The 20,509-nt window shown below is 39.7% G+C and overlaps 1 protein-coding gene across 29 annotated transcripts in view; it reads left to right on the top strand.

Annotated features, from left to right (window-relative positions):
- Positions 1–20,509, top strand: part of OSBPL1A (oxysterol binding protein like 1A) — a 78,670-nt gene that overhangs the window by 43,560 nt on the left and 14,601 nt on the right. For 25 of the 29 annotated variants that reach the window (XM_075084849.1, XM_075084845.1, XM_075084850.1 and 22 more), the window contains 5 exons: positions 5,994–6,156; positions 13,295–13,451; positions 18,375–18,450; positions 19,875–20,009; positions 20,344–20,441. In XM_075084849.1, coding sequence (XP_074940950.1) covers positions 5,994–6,156; positions 13,295–13,451; positions 18,375–18,450; positions 19,875–20,009; positions 20,344–20,441 — 629 coding nt within the window. Of the gene's footprint in view, positions 1–113; positions 848–1,325; positions 2,351–5,993; positions 6,157–13,294; positions 13,452–18,374; positions 18,451–19,874; positions 20,010–20,343; positions 20,442–20,509 lie in introns of those variants that run through there. The other 4 variants (XM_075084876.1, XM_075084875.1, XM_075084863.1 and 1 more) reach the window with 3 other exon arrangements.

The following is a 20,509-nucleotide window of genomic DNA, read 5'->3' as shown; positions in this document are numbered from 1 at the left end:
ATTCTACATTAAATGTAAAAGAATAACAGATTTACTCAGCACTAGTTTAAACTGGTCATCACAAAGAACTGGCTTGTGCAAGGACGCGCTAGCAATAGGGACTGTATTGTACCGATAGCAAAATTGCAACTATGTGAGCCTGTCTGTTAGAACAGACAGTGTACATATCAAACTGTCTACACTGAGGTTGTGATTTGCACTGTTAGCCTCAGATTAATTGGTAGGGGTTTTTGTTTGGTATGAATATCAGAAGAAGGGGAAGAATCCTCGCTTTGGATTCCCAATGGTTCCCGTGAGTAGTTTTCCATATTGTAATGTGTTACAACACAGAGCTTCGTAGGTTCTGTCTTTCAGAATAGCATGTCCTGTTGGAGTAGCTCACCCTTGAAATTAACAGTTTCATATAAATAGTTATAGTGTGAAACAAATGGCAGGTTTGATTGGCATTGACTTCATTACAGAAAGTAGGATTACATTTCTTAAGGCCAGGAGATGTCCACAGAAAACTCAGTTCTATTATAGCAGCATTTTTCTAATTTGTTGGTTATATGTTAATTTCCAACAAGGTGTTAGACTAGCCCTTAGTTTGCTACTGAAAACTTGTACCCTGTGTTTGTGCTTCGTGGCAGATATCCCGTAAGTGGTGACATTTCTGGGATTATGGAGTTTCTGTGGCAGTTGCACAAAGCCATTCCTTTTGAAAAATCAAAGCCCCGCTTCTGAGTAGTCAGACACATTGGTGAGGCAGTGTCATAGGCTGCTTTGCAGCACTCAGCTTGCTGCAGAGCAGAATTGGTCCACAGCAGAGTCTGGCTTTAGATCCCTTGGTGGTTGCTACATGAAAGAGGTAATTTTTTCCTTTCTACACAACTTGAGTCTGTATATTTTGGGCATTCTTATTCCTAACACTGAAGTTGAGTGCTTTTGAAAGTAAAATTTGACTGAATTGCACTTTTGCAAAGTCTTTTCTCTCTTTCAGTCGAGGAGAACCTAGAGCTAAGGTATGCTGTCTTTTAATTTACTATTCTAATGTTAAAGGGAGGTCTAAAGCCCTACATATTGTTGAAGTGTCAGTGTTTGTTATATGCCTTGCTTGCTATGTGTTGTTTTTAGGATTTACTTGCAGCTGCAATAGCATGTTGCTGAGATGATCATTTATTAGCTGGGTGTACAGTGGTGTGACCCTTTCCTACCCCACAAAAGTGCCACTGTTGTTGAGCATTAATTTAAATTAAAAGCATTCAGCACCAAACAAAGCAAGTATTTTGTGTATTGTACTGAGATGTCTTCAGGATGACAGAGAAGCCTTAGTTACAGGCTGTGCTGATATAGTTCAAGACTTCAGGCTTAAAAAAGGAAAAGAAAAAATAGTGGTTTGGTGCAGTTTCTAGCCTCCCACCTACCTCATGGAAGTTGAGGGTGCAGAAAGGAATGGGACTGGTGTTTGTTACATGCAGATAAGCTTTTTTGATACTTTGGAATAGGTATGTGAACTTTCTGCTAGTAATACACAGTGAAGGAGTTAACTTTTAAACCATGCTCTTGTGCTTACCAGGATTTCTAGTAGCATGGAAAGACAATAGAAATGTTTTTTTCCTTTAAAAAAAAAAGAGGTCTGACTGCTAAAATAACTCAATTCTACTATTTAAACTCACAATTCAGTGCTTACAGCCTGAAGGACACAAATATTTATGGGAAGCTGTTGGAAGGAGGCTCCCATTCAGTTAAACCAGAAGCGAATCCAGTTACCAGAACTTGGATATCAAACCTCTTCAGCTGGAGAAGTATTTGAAAAAAAAAAAAAATAAAAAATGGTTGCACTGACCTAGATACTGAAGTCTTGGTGATTCTGTGTCAGTGTATCAGGTTATAGCTGTGTCTATAGCTGTAAGGATTGAGTGATTAGCTTTGTCTCACAGAAGTAAACAGTTTCAATCAGCAATTATAAATCTGAAGTTTCACTATAATAACAATGCATTCTTTAGAGATGAAAACAAGACCGATCTTCATGGTCATTGTCTAACAATGCAAGCACAAGCCCAGCTGTATTGATAACTGTAATTGCTCTTGTGCAGAATAGCTCCTGAGAAGGGTAAGGCAGGAAGCCTAACCAGCTGAACATTGGGAACTCAGCTGACCTCATGCCGGGCTCACCAGAGCACTCTGTGCTGCTGTGTCTGTGAAGCTCAATGGAAAGCTTATAATGCTGATGGTGGCACTGGCATTGTGGGGACCAGTGACAGGGATCAAGAAGATGACAGCCATTCCGTAGCTGGAGGATGAGGAGCTGAACCCAGTGGAATGTGACTTGCCATCTGTCTCTTTCTCAGCTAAGGCACCGCTACTAAAGGTACAGAAACCACGGCTGTATCACAAGCTGTGCCTTATGCAGGCTGTCAATAAATTGTCTCTTCTGATATTTTCCTGGGTATGCTCAGACTGGATTTCCAGAGCTGTGTATACACTGATACTTGCATCATTTTGGTGTGATGCTTATTACATTACATAAATCTTTGCATTGCTGTGTAAAAAGGGTGTGGTACTCAGCTAATGCAACTCCATGAAATCAGATGATATTTCACTGAAAATTGTTCATCTGTCTGCATCCAGTTTAATAAACTGAAATCTGTATGCTTCTGAAAGCGGGTGTTTTCTTTGTTTTATGCTCGGCTTCGTGCTTTATACATAGATCCTAAAGATTTTGTGTTAATAAGCATTTTCAAAACTAGTCTGGAGGCTTCTTCTGTAATCTTGCAGTTGTTTTTGTGTTGGGACACTGAAGAAAGGATGGGAAAGGAAAAAACTTGGAAAAACGGATAAAGCTGAAGGGTCATCTCCAAAACTGGTGGTGGTGTAGCCAGGAAGTTGGAATAATTCACCTCAGAAATGAACCATTGGTGAAATTTTTTGAATAAAAAGAGTATAGTAAAATTATGCATAACAGCAATGTATTTCTTATTTTGGGAAACCTGTCACTCGTTGGTCAATTATCTTGTTCAGTAAACTTAGGCTTTGAAAATAGTGCTAATCTGCCTGCATATTTCATGTTAAACTTGGAAAAATGGAGAGCATCGTTCTGGGAAAAAACCCAAAACATCCTGTCTTTACGGCAAAACTACTCAGGAAGCTTTTAGGATATTTATGTCATCAATAATAAAAGACAAGCTGACAAAGTGGTGGTATCACTTTAAAGATGTTCTGTGTTAAAAAAAAAATAATTCTCAGTATGCTTATTTCAAACAAGGTTATTTCTGCAGTGATACCTGTATTTTTAAGTAGAGTACATGAAGGTTGTACTAGCTTTCTCTCTGCAAGCATTGGTCTTCTACAGGTTAAATCAGCCAAATAATGGTAGTAGAACCATCTCTCTCTTCCTCCCTGCCCAGTTCTCACATTGACACTGTAGAACTGTTTTGGTGCTGAAGGACATAGTACAGTTAGAGACAGTAATTCCAGACTACTACCTTCAAAGAGCTGCTAGTGCAAACTCCTACCCTTCACTGAGTACTAAGCTGTAGAGGTTTGTAGAGCCACCTCTCAGCTCTCTGAATGTATGTGTCCATCCCACAAGCTCAGTACTGCTGACAAAGTTTTATATTGGACTTTCATCTCCAGCCCCCAAGTACTGAATTAAGACTGCTTTAAAACTAGTTCGTTCAGATATGAATGAACACCCTGAAGGTTACAAGCAACAAACTTAAACATGTTTTCTTTTTTCCTTAGCTTCTGGCTAGTGTTGTGCTGCTTATGTAACAGATGAAAAGCTTTTTTTGTTACCTATTAGTCGTGTGTAATTACTGTACTAATAAGTGTTTGGCAGCTAGGAAGCCTGGAAGTACACAGAAAAGGAAACCTTATTGTAAAGCTGGCTATTTACTTTCCAAAAAGGGAATTTATTTCTAGTACACCTGCAATTCTGAGTAGCTATACGTTATGGTAGGGCAGAGAAACCTTAAAGGCAATAAAAGACTTTCTGGGGGAGGTGTAGTGTCTTAAGCCTCTATCTGTTCTTGCTTGTTTAGTTGCACTACTGTGCTCTTAGAGGATGCAAAAAAAGGTTCATCTGGGTTTTGTTAAATATATTTTGGTTTTCTTTCAATTTGCTGTTAAATAGCACTGAATCTTAAGTGTTTGGTAAGGATTTAAAACACTGAAATAATTTATCAGAACAAAACATTAGAATATAAAGGCATCTAATCCAATAATGAAAAAAAATTTGCAAATACCATTTTAGTAACTGGCTTTACTCTGCTGTTTGTTAAGAACGAAAAGTACCATTTTATTTTCAGTCTTCCACCTTCCCTCTCTCAGGAGAGTGAAATACTGATGCTGTTTCTCTAAATGGGCAGTTAACTATTTAATAGCTTACAAAATGTAACCCCTGCAGAAACTGCCTAATAACATGATTTTTTGCAGGGCCATGTCTGATCTCTATGAAGCATTGCAGTAATTGGCTTTGTTGGTACTGTCAGAGTGAACTTTAAATGAAAGTGACAGTAACTAGTCCAGACTTTTTTCATTTTGTTCAGGGTAAAACTATTAGACAGTAAGTGACTTACTGGCTTTATTGCTTTCAATTAGCAACCCAATTTTATACTCTTTTTAATTACCATTTAATTGGAATGTCCCTTTACACTCAGAGCCTGGCAGCCAAACCAGCTGATTTAGTATTTGGTGCAACTGAGGGGGTGAAAATGTCTTCCATAAATCTTTCTTCAGAGGATATGTTACTGCCAGCACAGAAACTCTTCTCTGGAAGTGGCAAATCTGCTTTAATATCTCCTTTCTAGCTTCTAAATTTGCACCCCCTTATTTGTGCCTGACTCCGAATCCAATATTTCAGTGGTTATAACTGAGGGGGCTGAAGCCTCCAAAGTAAAGGTTTAATGTAAAATATAGCCAGATGGGATATCTGGACAGTTGTTAAATTAGATTCAGAGAGGTAGTGTTGGTATATGTGTAAGTTGTCCCTCCAACTGTTCCAAGAGATTGTCATGCCCTTGCATGTTCTTAGTTGAAAGTGTTGTAAACTGACCTTTGAGAGTCAGATAGAGGGCAAGCCAGGGGTTGGGGGTGCTTTTTAAAAGGGACTAGAAGGGAGAAAGCAAGAGAAAGGAAAAGAGTCAGTGGTTTAGGGACTGAAGAAGTGGCACATTGAAACCTTGCTGGGCTGGGAGAAGAGGCCCTTCCTGAGCCTTCAGCTACAGCCCTCTCCCCTCCCCTGGCAGAAAGAGGAGGAGGGAAAGCACCAGCAAAAAAACCCGAGGAGGAAATAGGAAGGACGTGTTGCTCTCCCATTACTAGTCGTAGACTCAAAACATGGATAACATCATCCTCTCTGGAGCTGATTGCATGTGTGGGCTTAAGAAAAAGGTCCACCATCTGGTGGCTGGGCTTCTTTTTTTTTTTTTGTCAGCTTTTGGTTCCTCTGTAAACTGTTTTGGGAGTGGGGAGGGAGGGCTGTTTATATCGATGTTAAATCAGTTAGTGGAGGAATCTTTTTTTAACCTCCTCCTGTAATCCTCAGGGTTAAATGTTTTCAGCTCATAGTTCAGTTGCAGTTATTTGTAGCTGGCATTCACATTTGCTCTGTAATTCAATTTAGATGATGCTGCTTGGCCCAAATTAGAGCAGGCTAGTACAAGGAGCTTGGTACATGTAGAAACCGATCACAAACTCCATAGTTCAGGTCATCCAAGCAGAGTTGTAAATATTTCCCTTTGGTTTTAAGGTAGTTATCTGGCTTGAATTCACTTGTGGAATTGTGATTTATACTGTCAGACCTTGCTTGTCAGATTTCTCAACTACGGAAAATGCGAGTAACAACCTTATTTTAATCACAAAAATGCTCATTAATAGTCTCATTAGTCCATGTGGTTTCAGTTCCAGTTGTTTGCCAGTTATTTATTTATTAGAGTCTATTTCCTGACTAGCTTCCAGCTACACATTCTTCAGAGAGATGAGATTTTATTCATACATGTATCTACTTATAGGTGAGGAATTTGAAACTGGAGCATGAGCAGGAAAAAAACAAGATCTTGTCAGAAGCATTAGAGACGCTAGCTACGGAACACCATGAATTAGAGCAGTCTCTGGTTAAGGGATCTCCACCTCTCAGCATCATCAGTGAAGAGCAGTTCTATGATGCTGTTTCAGGTAAGTAATGATGTCCAGAATGTATGTAGCCAGCACATGTGCGGTGAATGTGTTGTGAGGGGGTGGGAAATCTCTGCCTTTCTAGTGCGGAACTAATTTTAGGAGAATGCTTCATGAGTAGGCCTCTAAATATTTGCCTGAGCTCACCTGTAGAATCATATTGTTTCACCTTGGCATGACAAAAAGTTACAAAAACACAGAGCAGTCATGAAAGGTCTGATTGCTTGGGTGTCTACACCCTTTTTTTAAATAGCAAAACTTAAGGCTCCTATTTTAGGAGATGTAACTGTATCTGGTAGCCTTCTGACTTGCTTTCTCCATGGTGGTGTATGTTTTTTGCTTTGTTTTGTTGTTAAGAGTAGTCCATAAAAATCCCTAGTTTTGAGGAATAATGAGGTTAAAGGCTTGTTCTGTTTCACTTTTGTATACCTTAATTGTCACAGGTGGAAGAAAAGGATGAATCAGTCTTGCGTGAATTTCTGAAATACCTTTGCTTTCCCTATCTGCTCTTCAGTTTAGTAACTTTCATATTTTCATGTGCAGAACATGCAAATGGTGATTCTGGAAAACTCTGACTGTGTAAGATGATTATAACATGCTTTTGTATGGAGGGGCTGTAGAAAATGCAGCTCATTAATAGCTCGAGCTGGGTGATCCCGTAGCTCACAGCTGTCTACAACTATGAAGGCTCTAGAAGAGCTCGAGGGTGAACATAATCTTAACGGTATCAGATAATTAGGTTGTGACGGCATACTTCATGAGCAAGTATGGGGTTACTTTTTCTGCAAGCTGAACTCTCTGATGCTTCTGACAGATGAGGAAAGAAGTGTTTGCGGTTTCTTGATAGGTGTTCTGCAGTGTGCAACTTAAGCAGAGAATAAAAACAGGCGAAGTGGAGTCTATGCTCAAGTATAGCACTAGCACAGGAACACAGCGAATCAACAGCAGACTTTGCTGCTTGGCACAGTAACAAATTTAGCAAGCCTTCAAGAAGAGCTTGAGGAACACTAGAAACAGGTTCTTTAACCAGAACCAAAAGAATAATTCTGCTTTAAAGGCCTCAGGCTCTTTTACTTGTCGAAACAAAGCAGAGAACAGTTGTTTAATTGGTGCTGCTGGAATGTAGTCTCTCCAGCCAGGCTTGCTTTGTGTATGCGAGAGAATACTCAACTTTAAAGAGCTGCTGGTCTATATATCTCATAACTGACCCAGTCTCTAAATCATCTTGAATGAAAGCATGCAAAGCCTCATTTCTAGCTGGGAGAGGGTGGTGTTTTTGTCATTTGAAGCTGCAAACAAATCGTATTGGCTGGATCTCTATAACTGTGAAACTTGCTGAGCATATATGTATATGCATATATACACACACAAAAAACCATATATGTCAGTTCTCTCTCCTTCAGAAGTTACTTGACATAATTAATCTCGATTGCAATTTAAATAATTTTCCAGGACAGACTCATTTCATGACTCTCTGTCAACTTCATCAGACTTGTGTTAGATTCTCTTCTCTAAGTTGTTCATGTTCATTGCTTTGTGGTGATTAGGGTCTTCTGTGCCTCTGAAGGCACATATTTGGGGAAGGGCACTCTTATTTTGGGGGGGGCTAGAGAAAGGGAAATGTGACATATTTTCCTGGCTGCTGGATGCATGTTATGACTTCCACTGTAAGCACAAAAAGAATTAGATTTCTGTGGGTGTGGTTTGGGTGGGGTTTTTTTAGCTAATTACTGGGATCCTGGTAATGCTTTCTAACCCTCTTTCTGACATGTCAGTGGAGTCTCAACTAGAAGGCTTCTTGTTTCTGTATGACCAGTATACAGTAAGAGCAGAGGAGTAGGGGGATACAGCACTGGCTCAGAGTTTGGGAATGTGGGTAGTCTTTCTTGGGCTAATGAGACGGGATAGAGTCATAAATACTTTCCTAACAGAGCAGTGACTAGCCTAGTTGTCAGAAGCTAAAAAACTTCTATCTTCAGAAATCTAAGCTACTAGGACTTTGTCTTCAAAGCTTTTGCTAAACCTGATGTGCAATCTGATAGTATTTTATGAAGTTAAATGATACTGATTTTGGATAAGTAGACATGTTCATGAACTATCTTACTAGGCTGTAATAGGAGATTGAGCAAACACCAATGTGTTTTACCAGGGTGATGTGGCAAGTTATGATGTCTGTTAGTGGAAAAATGCCACTACTTTGAGAGGGTTTTTTTTTGTATTGGGATACCATCTTTTCTAGTCAGTTCTCTGAATTTTTAGACCTCCACCATAGGGGTGAGTTTAGAAGTGAGACTATTGCATAACTAGGCTTGCACTTTGAGCTGAAGAACTGTTAGCTTTCATTTGACAGGTTGAAAGAAGCTGCTGCTGCTGCTGCTTTTTGGTTCATTTTTTTTTGAGAATGTTGTCTGCATATTAGACACTTCTGCTTGTTTACACTCAACAAAGGTGTAACTAGCTGTGACAACTCAGAGCAATGCAAGACTTTTCAAACAGGTTTTTGAACAAGTGTATTAGAAAGGATATGTTCACAGCAGCAGCTACTTGTCCCCATTCACCATGCTCTGATTCACATAGTAGAGCCATCTGATTGTGTGAACCAGACTCCTGAATGAAGCTGAATCAGAAGATACAGTCTGGTTGCTATTGGACACTCAGTCCATGGTCGGAGAGTGGAGCTATTCTGAAGAGAACACCACCAGAAGTGTACCTAGCTCAAGTGTCAAGTCCTCAGCACCATCTGTTTGGCATTAAATCTGTTCCAACTGAGCCATGCTACCTGCTAATGTTGACATAGACTGAACTGGTCACTGATATCTGTGTTGCATAGTTCTGTTTGTAGAAATTGTGAGCACAATTATAGAAATATCCTCTTTTCCAACACTGGGGTGAGGAAAATGTTTGTAATGTGGCAAGATTGCTTACTGAAAGAGTAGCTTATTTGCTGAAGTCTCTCCTCTTTTTTAAGTGATGTGCTGTTATCAATGCTTTCTGACTGTTGCGGTAACTCCTAAATCCCTGCAGTGTGAGACAGTGCATGCTGAACATGAAAGGAAGAACCTACAGGAAATGGGACTTATTTGTGTTACCCCAAAGCATGGTATCCAGTGTTAGGAACAGTGAAGTTAAGGGTGTTATTAACCTGAACTCTGATAGCAATAGGTCAGTTAACGGTGCTTCCCAGTGCATGCTGATCCTCTCATCATGGGAGTGGTGGAAATGTGTAATTAAACTCAGTAGCACGTGGAGTGCTGGAGCTCTTGGTTTCAGGATTGAATGCTTAATGTGTCAAACTCTTCTTCTATGTTTAAAGCAGGGTGGGATGGAGGGGGATTGAATTGGGGACGGGAAGAAGCACCAAACAAGTAGCAAAATCTAGTAAGACCAATGGCATCTCTGAGAGAGCTGGAAAAGTTATTGGCTTTAAGTATGCAGACCTCAGGAAGCGTACGAAAATAGAATACAAATGCAGAGTCCATCCACAATGCTGAAAAATGGCTAAGCAGGTCAAGAATTAAAGGGTTGCAGGTACTTGGGTTTTGCCTTGCAGATATCATTCCCTGGTTATATGCAAATTGCACACCCAGTTTGGGAAGAGCTTAGAACTGTCCTGATTTTCCCCCTTAACGGGTTTTATCTGAGAGGTGGGGTTTTTCTAAAAGCACAGCTTTTGTGTGTGTCGAGGGTGGTATTGATGGTTTTACATAGATGCAATCTTACTATAAAAGCAGTTATTTAGCTACAGGAATATTCAGATTATACTAAAGCTAACCTGTCAGAGTACAGCTTCGGCTATTATGCACCACTAATGGGTGCTGTCTTTATAAATAATGCTCCTAAATGGTAAAAGAAGTAGTAGAGTAGTTCTGTTGCTTTTGCTCACTTCCTAGTTTGTCTCTAGTTATCAGCTCACTTAAAAGTAAAAATTGTACAAAAAGCATGGAAACTTACTGCCCTGCCTTCCATGTTTAGGGTGGTTTGTCAAGTGGCTTTTTTTGAATGCATACAAAAAATACTCCACAACCTCTGCAAGAATACCGCTGCCTGTGGACCTCTTATGTTGAATATAGTTAAAAGAATGAATTCCAAGTACCTGAGAGGGATGGGAAACACCTGGTCAGAATTCAAACCCAACCTTCCCAGTGGTTAAACACTCCCTCTCTCAGGTGCATTTATTAATCAAATACATTGGCCAAACTTCACTGACCTTCACAAACTCTCTATCTGGAGCTGTAGGCTTACCAGTTGTTGCAACAGGAGATGAACTTCCCTTGAGTTAAGTTTCTGTCATTGCTTCTGCTGCTTCCCCTTGCTCTCCCACTCTTGCAAAATGTAGCGGGTGTTTTTACTGTTACCCTGACACTTCAGGTTTCATGAGCTGGAGTGCTTCCTAGTCAGCCTGGTCTTGTCTCAAAGATCACTTAAAATTTCTGGCTTCTGAACAGGGACTTATTCCTTCCCCCTCCTCAGCCCACACCCCCTTAAGTTCAATAGGAAAAAAAATTTCATTCTCTCCTAGTCATCTGTTTGGCAGCTGCTCCGCAGCAACTTGTGAATATAAATCTTTTTTTTGCAGTGACGGGGGAGTATGCAAATCTTAATTCAGAAAAGAGTTAGCTGCAAGTACACAGGGAAAAGCTTGGTTTGAGTTGCCTGTTTATCTGTGCTCTCAATACTAGGCTTGTTCACTCTTGACACCTAAACAAACTCTCAAGGCTTGATAAGCTCGTTGGGTCAAAGGAGGTAGCGGAGGTTTAGGGATTGGAGATCGATATCATTGATGGCAGGAGCTGTTGTAGACTTACTTTCTCAATGAGAGCCATTTCTCAGGAAAATAGGAGAGATGTCTCCAGAGAGCAATTTCTTAAACAGTGTCTGGTTTCATTCTTCTACTGTTCTTTATAGTATAGCATGTTCTTGTATTAAGTAAGGCACATGCCCTGGAGAAGGCTGGCTGGTCAGTGTCTACAGCTCTGGAGAGGTTTGCAGGTGCTGACCTAAGTCCAGCATAATTGTGTCTCAGCACTGTAAGGCCAGCATTAGGAGAACTGATCATGTGTAGTGTTTAAAAATCCTTGTTATACTGAGAAGAATATCAGAGAGTAGTCAGCAGTTCTGGTGAAGCTTACCTCTTTTTCCCTTCTTCTGGAGTCCTAGGTCTATTGCCGAAACTCAGATTGAGGGAATTGTGTGTCGTGACTCTTGTCTGAAAACACGACAGTCACGGATGGTACAGAAGAGAAGAGCCTTATAAGAGGCAGAGTCTGCTTTATGTTACAGGGTTTGCTTCATGCTTTTATTGCAATGTTATCCATTGGCACAGTTGAGTAGCTCCTTCAATAGAGAGGTGGAATATTTACCTTGAAGGGATTTATAGCTTGTTATGTGGTCAGGATGCAGAGGCCCAAGTTGTGTGACTCTGCTAGAGTGTCTCTTCCTTTGTGATATTTAGATACACAGCAGTGTTTTCTTGATGACCTGGGATTATGTCATCTGGAGAAATCTGTATTTTGTGTAACAGAATTGTCCACAAGTTAAAGTGCTTCTCCTTATCCTACTTGTTACATACAGTACCCACCAAACTAATGCTGTGATGTGTTATATCATAATTTGGCATGGAAATAGACTGACAAATTTGGGGAAACTTGTGAGAAGAATCTCTGGAGTGCCAGTCCACTTTTTTAACATATCCTTAGCACCAGCTGGCAGTTCTCTTCATTCCCTAGCAACTGGCTTAATTTCAGTACTGTCTTGACAAGGATAGGGATGGATATTTTTCATGAAAGCAAAGGTCTCCTTTATGCTTCTAGATCTCGCTCTCTCTAGAGAAGGTGGAGACATGGTGCCACAGCCCATCCATTCATCAGGATTTTGCCCTGTTCTTGACCCCTCTGTAACCTGAATGTAATAGAAAGTCCTCTTGTCATTGTCCCCTTCACCAAAGCAACATATAATTTACATGTTCAGGAGAAGCTACTGACATCATTTTTTAAAAGAAAACAAGAAAGCACCTGGCAATGGACAGCTGTGGCTGAGATATTCTTTTGGATGGATTACTACTTCAGCAGGTTTTGATTACTAGTTTTGAATTAGAATCAGCGTTCAAAGAGAATGACTAATCCTGCAATTATTTCCCTGGGTATTTGCAGCCAAAAGCAGTAGCATATGCTGAAAGAAGTACATAGCAGGAATGGTGTCTACTACAGTTTGTGTTCGGTTTTTTCAGAAGCGGTGAGGCTTGCATTAAGCTGTTAACCATTCAGTGTTGTACCTGGTTTCTGCTAAAGGATTTCCCAAATAGGATGGAAATGGGTGCGTCTTTACTTGTCTTGAGCTGTTCTCTTACTGCTTGGAACTTGTAGTTGGATAATCTTTTGACAGTCTTGTCAAGTTCAAGAAAAACATGGAACAAAAATGCAGCCTTTTGCCAGGAAACTTTTACTTTGTGATTTGGGGCAAGACTGTCTATTCCAGAGCTGGTCAAGTACTACCTGGTCAAAACACTGGTTGGAAATAAGGTGGTGGTGATGACGTTTTTAGATTTGTGTGATGTGGATTGAACTATTAACCTACCTTCCAGAGTACAAAGTTTATCTTATTGATTGGTGAGCTTATCATTTAGACTTTGATGGTACTTATGTGGCTAATGTAATCCACTGTGTACGATACCTCCTTCTGTTTTGCTGCTTGTTCAGAAAGTTGGGAAGTGAAGGTTACTGAACAGCACTGAGTGTCTTCAGAATTTAGACCAAACTGAAATCTTATAGGAGGAGTCAGTACTTGCATGTTGAGGTAACCGGTATTTAGTTAGGTAAGATACTGGCATCTACATGACACTGGCACTTGTCCAAAGCAAGTTATAGTAGCTTCAATTTAATAAAAATATCAGATTTTGGCTCTGTTTGATAGAGGATTTTTAATCTACTGTGTTCACACTTATTGTGCAGTCTCCTTAGTCTGTGTCTAGGTACAGAGCTGCAGTGGTCTGTGGCAATACTGGTTACTTACCAAATGGATGCTGTCATCAGGACACAGTAGCCTACTTAGGTTTCAGTTTTGTACAAAGAGGGAAGATCTGTTAGTGACTGAAGTCTGGCACAGGCTGTAGTTTGGTTAACATGCACCTGCTCTTTTGCAGATTCGGAATCTGAAAAATCATTAAGTGGGTTTGAAACAACAGTGGCCTACTCATTAGAGGACAGCATGGATTCAAAAGATACAATAACTTCAAGCATGTCTGAAGAAAAGGTTTGCGGCAGTGGGGAGTCGCTGTCTAACGGAATCAAAAAACACAGGTAGGATGTTGCCTGTTCTTAAGGTATTACAATGTGCATTAATGGTGACTGAAAGATCACAGGAATCTCTGAAAAGCTAACTATGAACACTTTTTTAGAACTTTATTAAGGATGATTGATAAGTAATTGGTTGTTCTATGATTTTAGAAAGAATATTTTTCCCAAAGCTGGTGTGCGCCTTTGCATCTTGCTTTCCGGTGATCAAATCTGAATAAGTAAAATATAATGTGCTATGTAAAAATGGACACACTTGTTTTTAATAGATTGACATCTATGTGGATTTTAATTCCTTCATGTATCCTTAATGACCTATATCTCCTCTTGCCTCTTTAATTTCCAGTCATTTGATCCTTCATTGGTATCAGGAATGAATGAAAAATGTTGCTAGCCTGGCATCAGAAACTCAAATGTGAACAAAGGGAGTCTTATTCTAAAAGTCTCATCTATGTTTTATGTGCCTATTTTGTGGTGTCAAATGATCCATTTTTGTTTCCTTGCGGATAAAGGAGGACAATAGGTCTGGAGTTAATGAGATGTAATAGGCACCACTGTTCTCGAGTTTCAGTGAAAGGGCAATATAATGTTTGTGCCACAGGTCAAGCCAGACTTCAGTGGGTTTCAAAAAGACTACTTTGGAAGTGTTTTGAATATGTGGAATGATGATGGGGACACTAGATTTCTGTAAGAACAGGGAATTCATATTTAATTTTACAGAAGCAAGCAAGACATGCTTTAATTAATTGGTATCTTAAGTAGTTAAATTGCAGTGACTGTTGAAATATGCAGTAATGTCAGACCTGATGTTTTCAAGGTTCAACATCTGCATGTATATCCCTCCCAAGCTAGATAAAGACTAAGGTAAATGAGGGCTTGGGTGGAGTAACAGAGTGGTTTGGGAGGTAACATAAAGCAGCTGACTAAGCGTGTTGCTCTGCGCTCTTGTGCTGTTTAGCAAGGGTGGTATTTATGGCCTTGGCAAAATGCCTTTCCTAATTAGAGGAGGAAGTTTGGAGGGGGGGGGGGGGGAGCGAAGCACTAGGTGAAGGTGAACATCTGAATTGCATTCATTGGCTTCTCCTTGTGAGGAGAAAGAAGGCAATTCATGGTCAACACGAAAATGGTGATGCATGTTGACATGCATTGTCTTGAAGAGTTTTAACAGGAATTGATCTTGTGTTTACTATAAAAAAGAAATAACTTGGTAAGTTTCCATAATGCTACATTATGTTGTCAGAACTATAGGGAGCAGCTGACTGGAGAAGCATTTAAGATCTGCTGGTTCTATATGGGGGAATGAAGAGTAATAAAGAAGTGCTTCTGTGTAAGTTGTTTCTCCGAGTTGCATGTCTTTTTGGCAGTGAAGAGAGTACAGGATGTTGGAGTAAAACAAGTGTGTAAATTGGCTGGCTAATAATTTACCTAGAAAAGTGAAAAAGTGTTTTGCATATAGATAATGTATGGTCATATTTTGTGACTAAATGGCTATAGAGTGTATTCTAGGTTGAGCTGTAATGTCAATTTTTTTTAGCTGGCACCCTGGTGACACATTGGGATTTGTCCACAAATATATTGATGCAAACTGTTTCTCCCCAGAGCTCAGGCAATTTAAACCTTACCTCCAAGGAAACCTTCCCAGGGGATGGGAGTTGTGTGGTGTTTCTAGCCTCATTTTTGAGGCTCTTGGTGGCAGCGATGTTTCACCTGGAACCAGGACCTGTTTGCAGTTCTGACTTCAGAACCGTATTACCTACCTGGAGCTGCTGGCTCTGGTTTGTGCCTCTTCTGGTTTTGAGGCTCATTAGAGGGTGTGTGGTCAAATATGCATTGCCTGTGCTGCCACCTGTGTACTTCCTGGAGCAGGAACCTTAACTTCTTGATCCTGTGCAGAGTGAGTGGGTGGGAACATTTTGACACCATTTAATTCCATCCCTACACCCTTGGGTTTGCTAGAACTTTCGTTTAACTTCTGTTTGTGTTAACTGCATGGAAACAAGTCACTTGAAGAATAGACCAGATTAATTTCTTTTGCATAAAATCTTGATAGCTTCCTGTAGTTCCTCAGATAAATAGAGCATCTACAGCTGCATTTGGGTTGAGAGTACGTAACACTGTTTTGCAGTCAGTATAAGACTCTTTCCTACCTTCATCTCAAAACCCTGAGTTCTAATCTGCCTCTCTTATTTGAGTGGTGAGTTTTCCACAGGGAGGAGGAGGTTGGTTTTTGATGGGGGTGTGTGCATGTTTTGGTTTTGGAGATGTAGGAATAAATCTGTTGGTTCTAAGGAACTAAGTGTTGATCTACATATATAGACATGTGGAGCCAGTGTCTCTGCTCTGCTGTCTTGTTCTGATTTTTTTTAAAATGTAGTTTGCATCCTACTGGTTGTTCATAGAGGGTTTGAAAGAATGTGGGTGATGTGACTTCTAGTTTAGGTTGATTTGAGAGTGGACTTAATTTTTAAACTTTTTGGGAGAGGATTTGAGAGATAGAGTAGTGCATTAAATTTGAAAGCATTCAAATAACTTCTTTTTAAGAGGCAAATATTTAATCCAAGCCAAACTTCTTAAAAAAAAAAAAAAAGCAAACACAAACCACAGACAAAACAATCCCTGCCCCCCCTAACCCTTGCACAAAAATGTTCTGTAGTATCTGCCACGATTTAACATCCATTTATCACTGCTGTTTCCCTCTTATTGCTGAATTTTCATAGTTAGCTTTCCCTTTGGTCCCTGCATTGGGGGCCTTTAAGAGTGCAAATGTGTTTGCATTTGGCTTTTTGGGAGCCAGGAGGTTTTTTGAACAGGTTTACATGAAGAACAAGCTAAACATGCCTTTTCACACCATATATTGTCTTTGCCACGAGATTCCCATAGTAGCTGATATATTATAATGCTTCTAACAAGTGTTTTTAAGTGAGCGATCTTAAATGCATCTTATCTGTTCTACTGCACAGAAATTCCAGCAGATGTTTTTGTCACTTAAAGCTAAAATTAACTTCCTGAGTTGTTTCTAAAATTGACATCTGGAAGGAAATTTTTCAATTCACAAACCTTTCCCTTAATCACAGGGAATATGTCAAGGGCAGTAAGCCTCGCGTCTTGGCTGCCTGTCATTTTTCCATATATCCCTACTTGTCCCTGGGATCTTTCTTGGTGGCTTAAAACTGCTTTGTTTCTTCTGCGTGTGTGTTATATGGACAAAAGAACTGACTGACATATCAGGTGTGGGTGATATATATATAAGAAATAGGGATGAATGGCTGAAACTGCCAACTTTCAAGTAATTTTAAACAAATCAAAGGGAGGTTAACTTCAATGAAAATACAAGTGTTAACATGTAAGGAAAGCAATCCCTCTGTATACTTCAGCAAACTTAGGGGTATGTGAGTGTGTGTTATATGCAGAAGGACTTAAACACAAATATCTGCTCTGCTAACCGCCTGCATTAAAGAATACACAGAAAAAACCAAGTAAACCCTACAAATGAAGATAAGACTGAACACTTGGTGAACACTGTCCTCTCCTGGTCATTTGTATCAAAGCATCCACAGAAGTATTTTATAATTAGTATTATTCAACATGATCTGTTTCATGAAATATTTTTGTATCACTGGAAAATCAGAATAGGGAGTGAATATCATGTTGGTCAATTAAAACAAATCCTGCTACCCACTCATCCCCCTGCATGGGAGCTGAGTAAAACAAGACAGTCTTAGGCTGTTAGCCACTTGCTAACAAAACGTAGCTTGGCTCAGTGATGAGTTCAGGTATGTGAGCAGGTTTGTGACTGGATGCAGCTTGTTGTATTTGAAGGAGCATTTTTTTTGTTTTTTTCTTCCTGAAAACTGAAACATCAGCCCTGGTACAGGTGTTTCAGTAGCAAATAAGTATAACATGGCAAGTAGGGCTATTGAAACTAAACCTAGCCTGAAGAAATTTTTTTTTCTTCTCTTGGCAATGTTTCTGTTTATCAGAAAACTGGGGTGGAGGATGCAGCTACAGCCTGTTCACACTCTAAAAAAGACATTCCTTTAGCTACTTTGAAGGGAGACAAGACCTTAGTTAGGAAGGCAACATGATCATTTAGAGTTAACTGAACTTTGAAACTCAAATAGTTCACACAGTTTGAGTGAGCTGTAGGCAATTCTTGTCCATTGAGAAATTTTTCTCATTGGTAATAGCTTCATGATCCAAACATGAATTTTTGTGGTGTTGTGGGCAGAGGGCTTTGACCTATATTTGTGCCTTTCTGTAGGTAAATTGGATTAATAGCTGAGCTGATCAGCACCAGTAAGAAAACTGAACAAAACCTGTGCCTGATTTCTTGTAAAGCTGAGAAATACAGGCTGTATTACACAGCCTATATGTTGGTCTTGAAAATATGTTTGACTTGTTTTAGAACAGGCTACTGTGTTTTCTGTTCTTTAATGATGCTGCTTTTTCTCTTGCTCCTGATTTTAATATAGGCAATAAATGTCATGGCCCTTCATTGTCAGTATATGGGTGACTAGCAAAAAAAAAACCCAAAAGCAACCACAAACTGCATGGCTTAACCTCAGATCTGTTCAGACATAGTGATAATACCTATGTACCTACTCAGAAAGAAGGTACTTTTTCTTACAAAGACACAACTAAATATCTTAATGGTGCCATTGTGAAAACACTGTTTTGATAACTTAGGTAGAAATTCTCTTCTACTGCTCTTATGTAAAATGAAGGGAATGGTTCTGGTTTTGGAGAAATTCAGGTTTCTGTGTAGGTAAGTGTTTTAAGTACTTCAGAGCACCACTGTCATTTCCCATTGGCTTTTAATATAAAAATTGGAGAAGTGTTACTTTCAAAAAAGAGTATTTGGGGTTTGTAGTCTTGGTTAGTAATGGAAAACTGTTTTTCTTCTGCTTTCTTCCCTGTTCCTTTCCCCAGAACAAGCTTGCCGTCTCCAATGTTTTCCAGAAATGACTTCAGTATCTGGAGTATCTTAAGAAAATGTATTGGAATGGTAGGTAATCAGAAAGCTATGGTAAAAGTTGTGAAGTGATTGTTTCATTTGAGGCTCAAATGAAATCTTGTTGGGGTGAGGGACTTTTTTTTCGTTAAATTTGCTGCTTATGCTTTATTTGCTTTCACAGCTCTAGAAGGTAAGGCTTGATTAGAGCAATATTCCTTCAGTAAAAGCATTTTCTCTTTATCCCTTGAAGTACTTCCTCGTAGTGAAACTTTTTTACTTTGACTGTGGGAAAACAAAACAAAAAAACCAGCTACTTTAATATTGCTCTTCTCCCTTCACCTTAGTATCTCAGTCTTCCCCTCCCAAGGTGTTACTGGCCAGATGGTGGCCAGATCAGAGGTTAACTGGTTGGCACACAATCTGCTTTCAGCTAAGGGTGAGCTGAGAAGAGTTATTCTTTCCATTAGATCCTGCAACAGGCTGAAAGTACTTGCTGATAAACCTTTGTCAGCCTCTAACAGTAGCCTACAGAAGGGAATGTTTGTGTTTAGTCGCTGTTGTTTTTTCCTCCTCCCCTTGCTGTAGTTACAAACAGCACCAAGCAATGAGATGTGGAAATGCTGGGGGATGCCTGTATTGGCAGCTCCAAGTCTCCTGAGTTGTTGTGAAGCATCTGAGACTTCTCACAGTAGCTTTGGCAGAAAAGTTATTACAACACGGAACGTGTGTTATACACGTGGAACTTGGAGTGGATTGTACTGAAGTGTCTGCCAAAGGTGTTGGTGCCAGATGCCACCATTATGGTTAAGAACAGTGCTGTTTATTGCGCACATTGCCAGTGGTCATATTGTATGCTTTTAATTTGCTACTGCCAGCAGTTTGCAACATTGCCATGTTATGCATTCAGAGGGCATGCTTTTTAAAAATTGGGAGGAGAGTAAACAGCATCAAAACTGTAGGACTTCTTTTAAATTTTTATTCCTCTTACGAAAGTTCCCTTTTTCTTCAGAATACAGAATCCCCATTTTTACTTCTGTGCCACCATGCTTCCCTGTCCTTTCTCATCCTCCTCCCCCCACCTGCCCACCTGCTTCCAATAAAGATAATATGTTTAAGTAATTAGATGGCCTATATCTATTTTAAGAATAATAACTTAGTCTTTAAAAAGGTCCTTTATACTTCATTCTGTTGTTTCATCTTGCCTTCTTAATGCATTTATCAATAGGAAGTTTGTTTGACGTTTGGTTTTCTTTTTGTTTTAAAAGTAGCCTTAACATCAACACAGATAGGCTTATCAAGCTCACAAGGGATGTACAGAGTTTTTTTCCTTTCAGCATTAGTGGAGCCAGGTCAAGCACATTGAATTAGCGCTAAGAGCATCGTTTATTTTCGTAGTAAGCCAATTACACTTGGGTTGCTGCAGGTCAGCGTATCTGATCATTTGGTTTTTAACACAAATTTCATTTGTGCGTCAGGAGTTGTCGAAGATCACAATGCCAGTTATATTCAATGAGCCACTGAGCTTTCTACAGCGACTTACAGAGTATATGGAGCATACATACCTCATCCACAAAGCCAGCTCACTTTCCAGCACAACTGAGCGAATGCAGGTATTTTGGGTGTGGTAATTAGTGCTAGCTCTTGATGAAAATGCGTTGGGATTTTTTTCTTCATAGTCTCATTATAGGAGCAACCCCTGTAACTTGCTGCATGTCGGATTCTCTTATTAATTAACCAGTTTTGCTTATCTGGGAAAACATTTTGCTTTTCCTAAGGCTTGCTTTTTTTAGCCTTTTGATGAAAACTGTTATTCCCCTGCCTTACAAAATAGTACTTTGCTAAGCTATTTCAGAAGAATCATTCTGTAATACCATGACTGCTGTTGATAGTTGATAAAGACTAAAATCCAGGAGGCTAACTATGTACTCTTCCTCTTCTGAATAGTGTGTTGCTGCATTTGCTGTGTCTGCTGTAGCCTCGCAGTGGGAACGTACAGGGAAGCCATTCAACCCCTTGCTTGGAGAGACATATGAATTGATCAGGTAATGAACAGAAGATGCACTGAAGAGTGGAGAGGAGTATTATGTGTAACTGATGTTTCATTAGACTT

Source organism: Phalacrocorax aristotelis, chromosome 2 (genome assembly GCF_949628215.1).
Source record: "Phalacrocorax aristotelis chromosome 2, bGulAri2.1, whole genome shotgun sequence".
In the NCBI taxonomy this organism is placed as follows: Eukaryota; Metazoa; Chordata; class Aves; order Suliformes; family Phalacrocoracidae; genus Phalacrocorax; species Phalacrocorax aristotelis.
The sequence above is the reverse complement of the archived record's forward strand: the minus strand, read 5'-3'. Positions and strand labels throughout refer to the sequence as shown.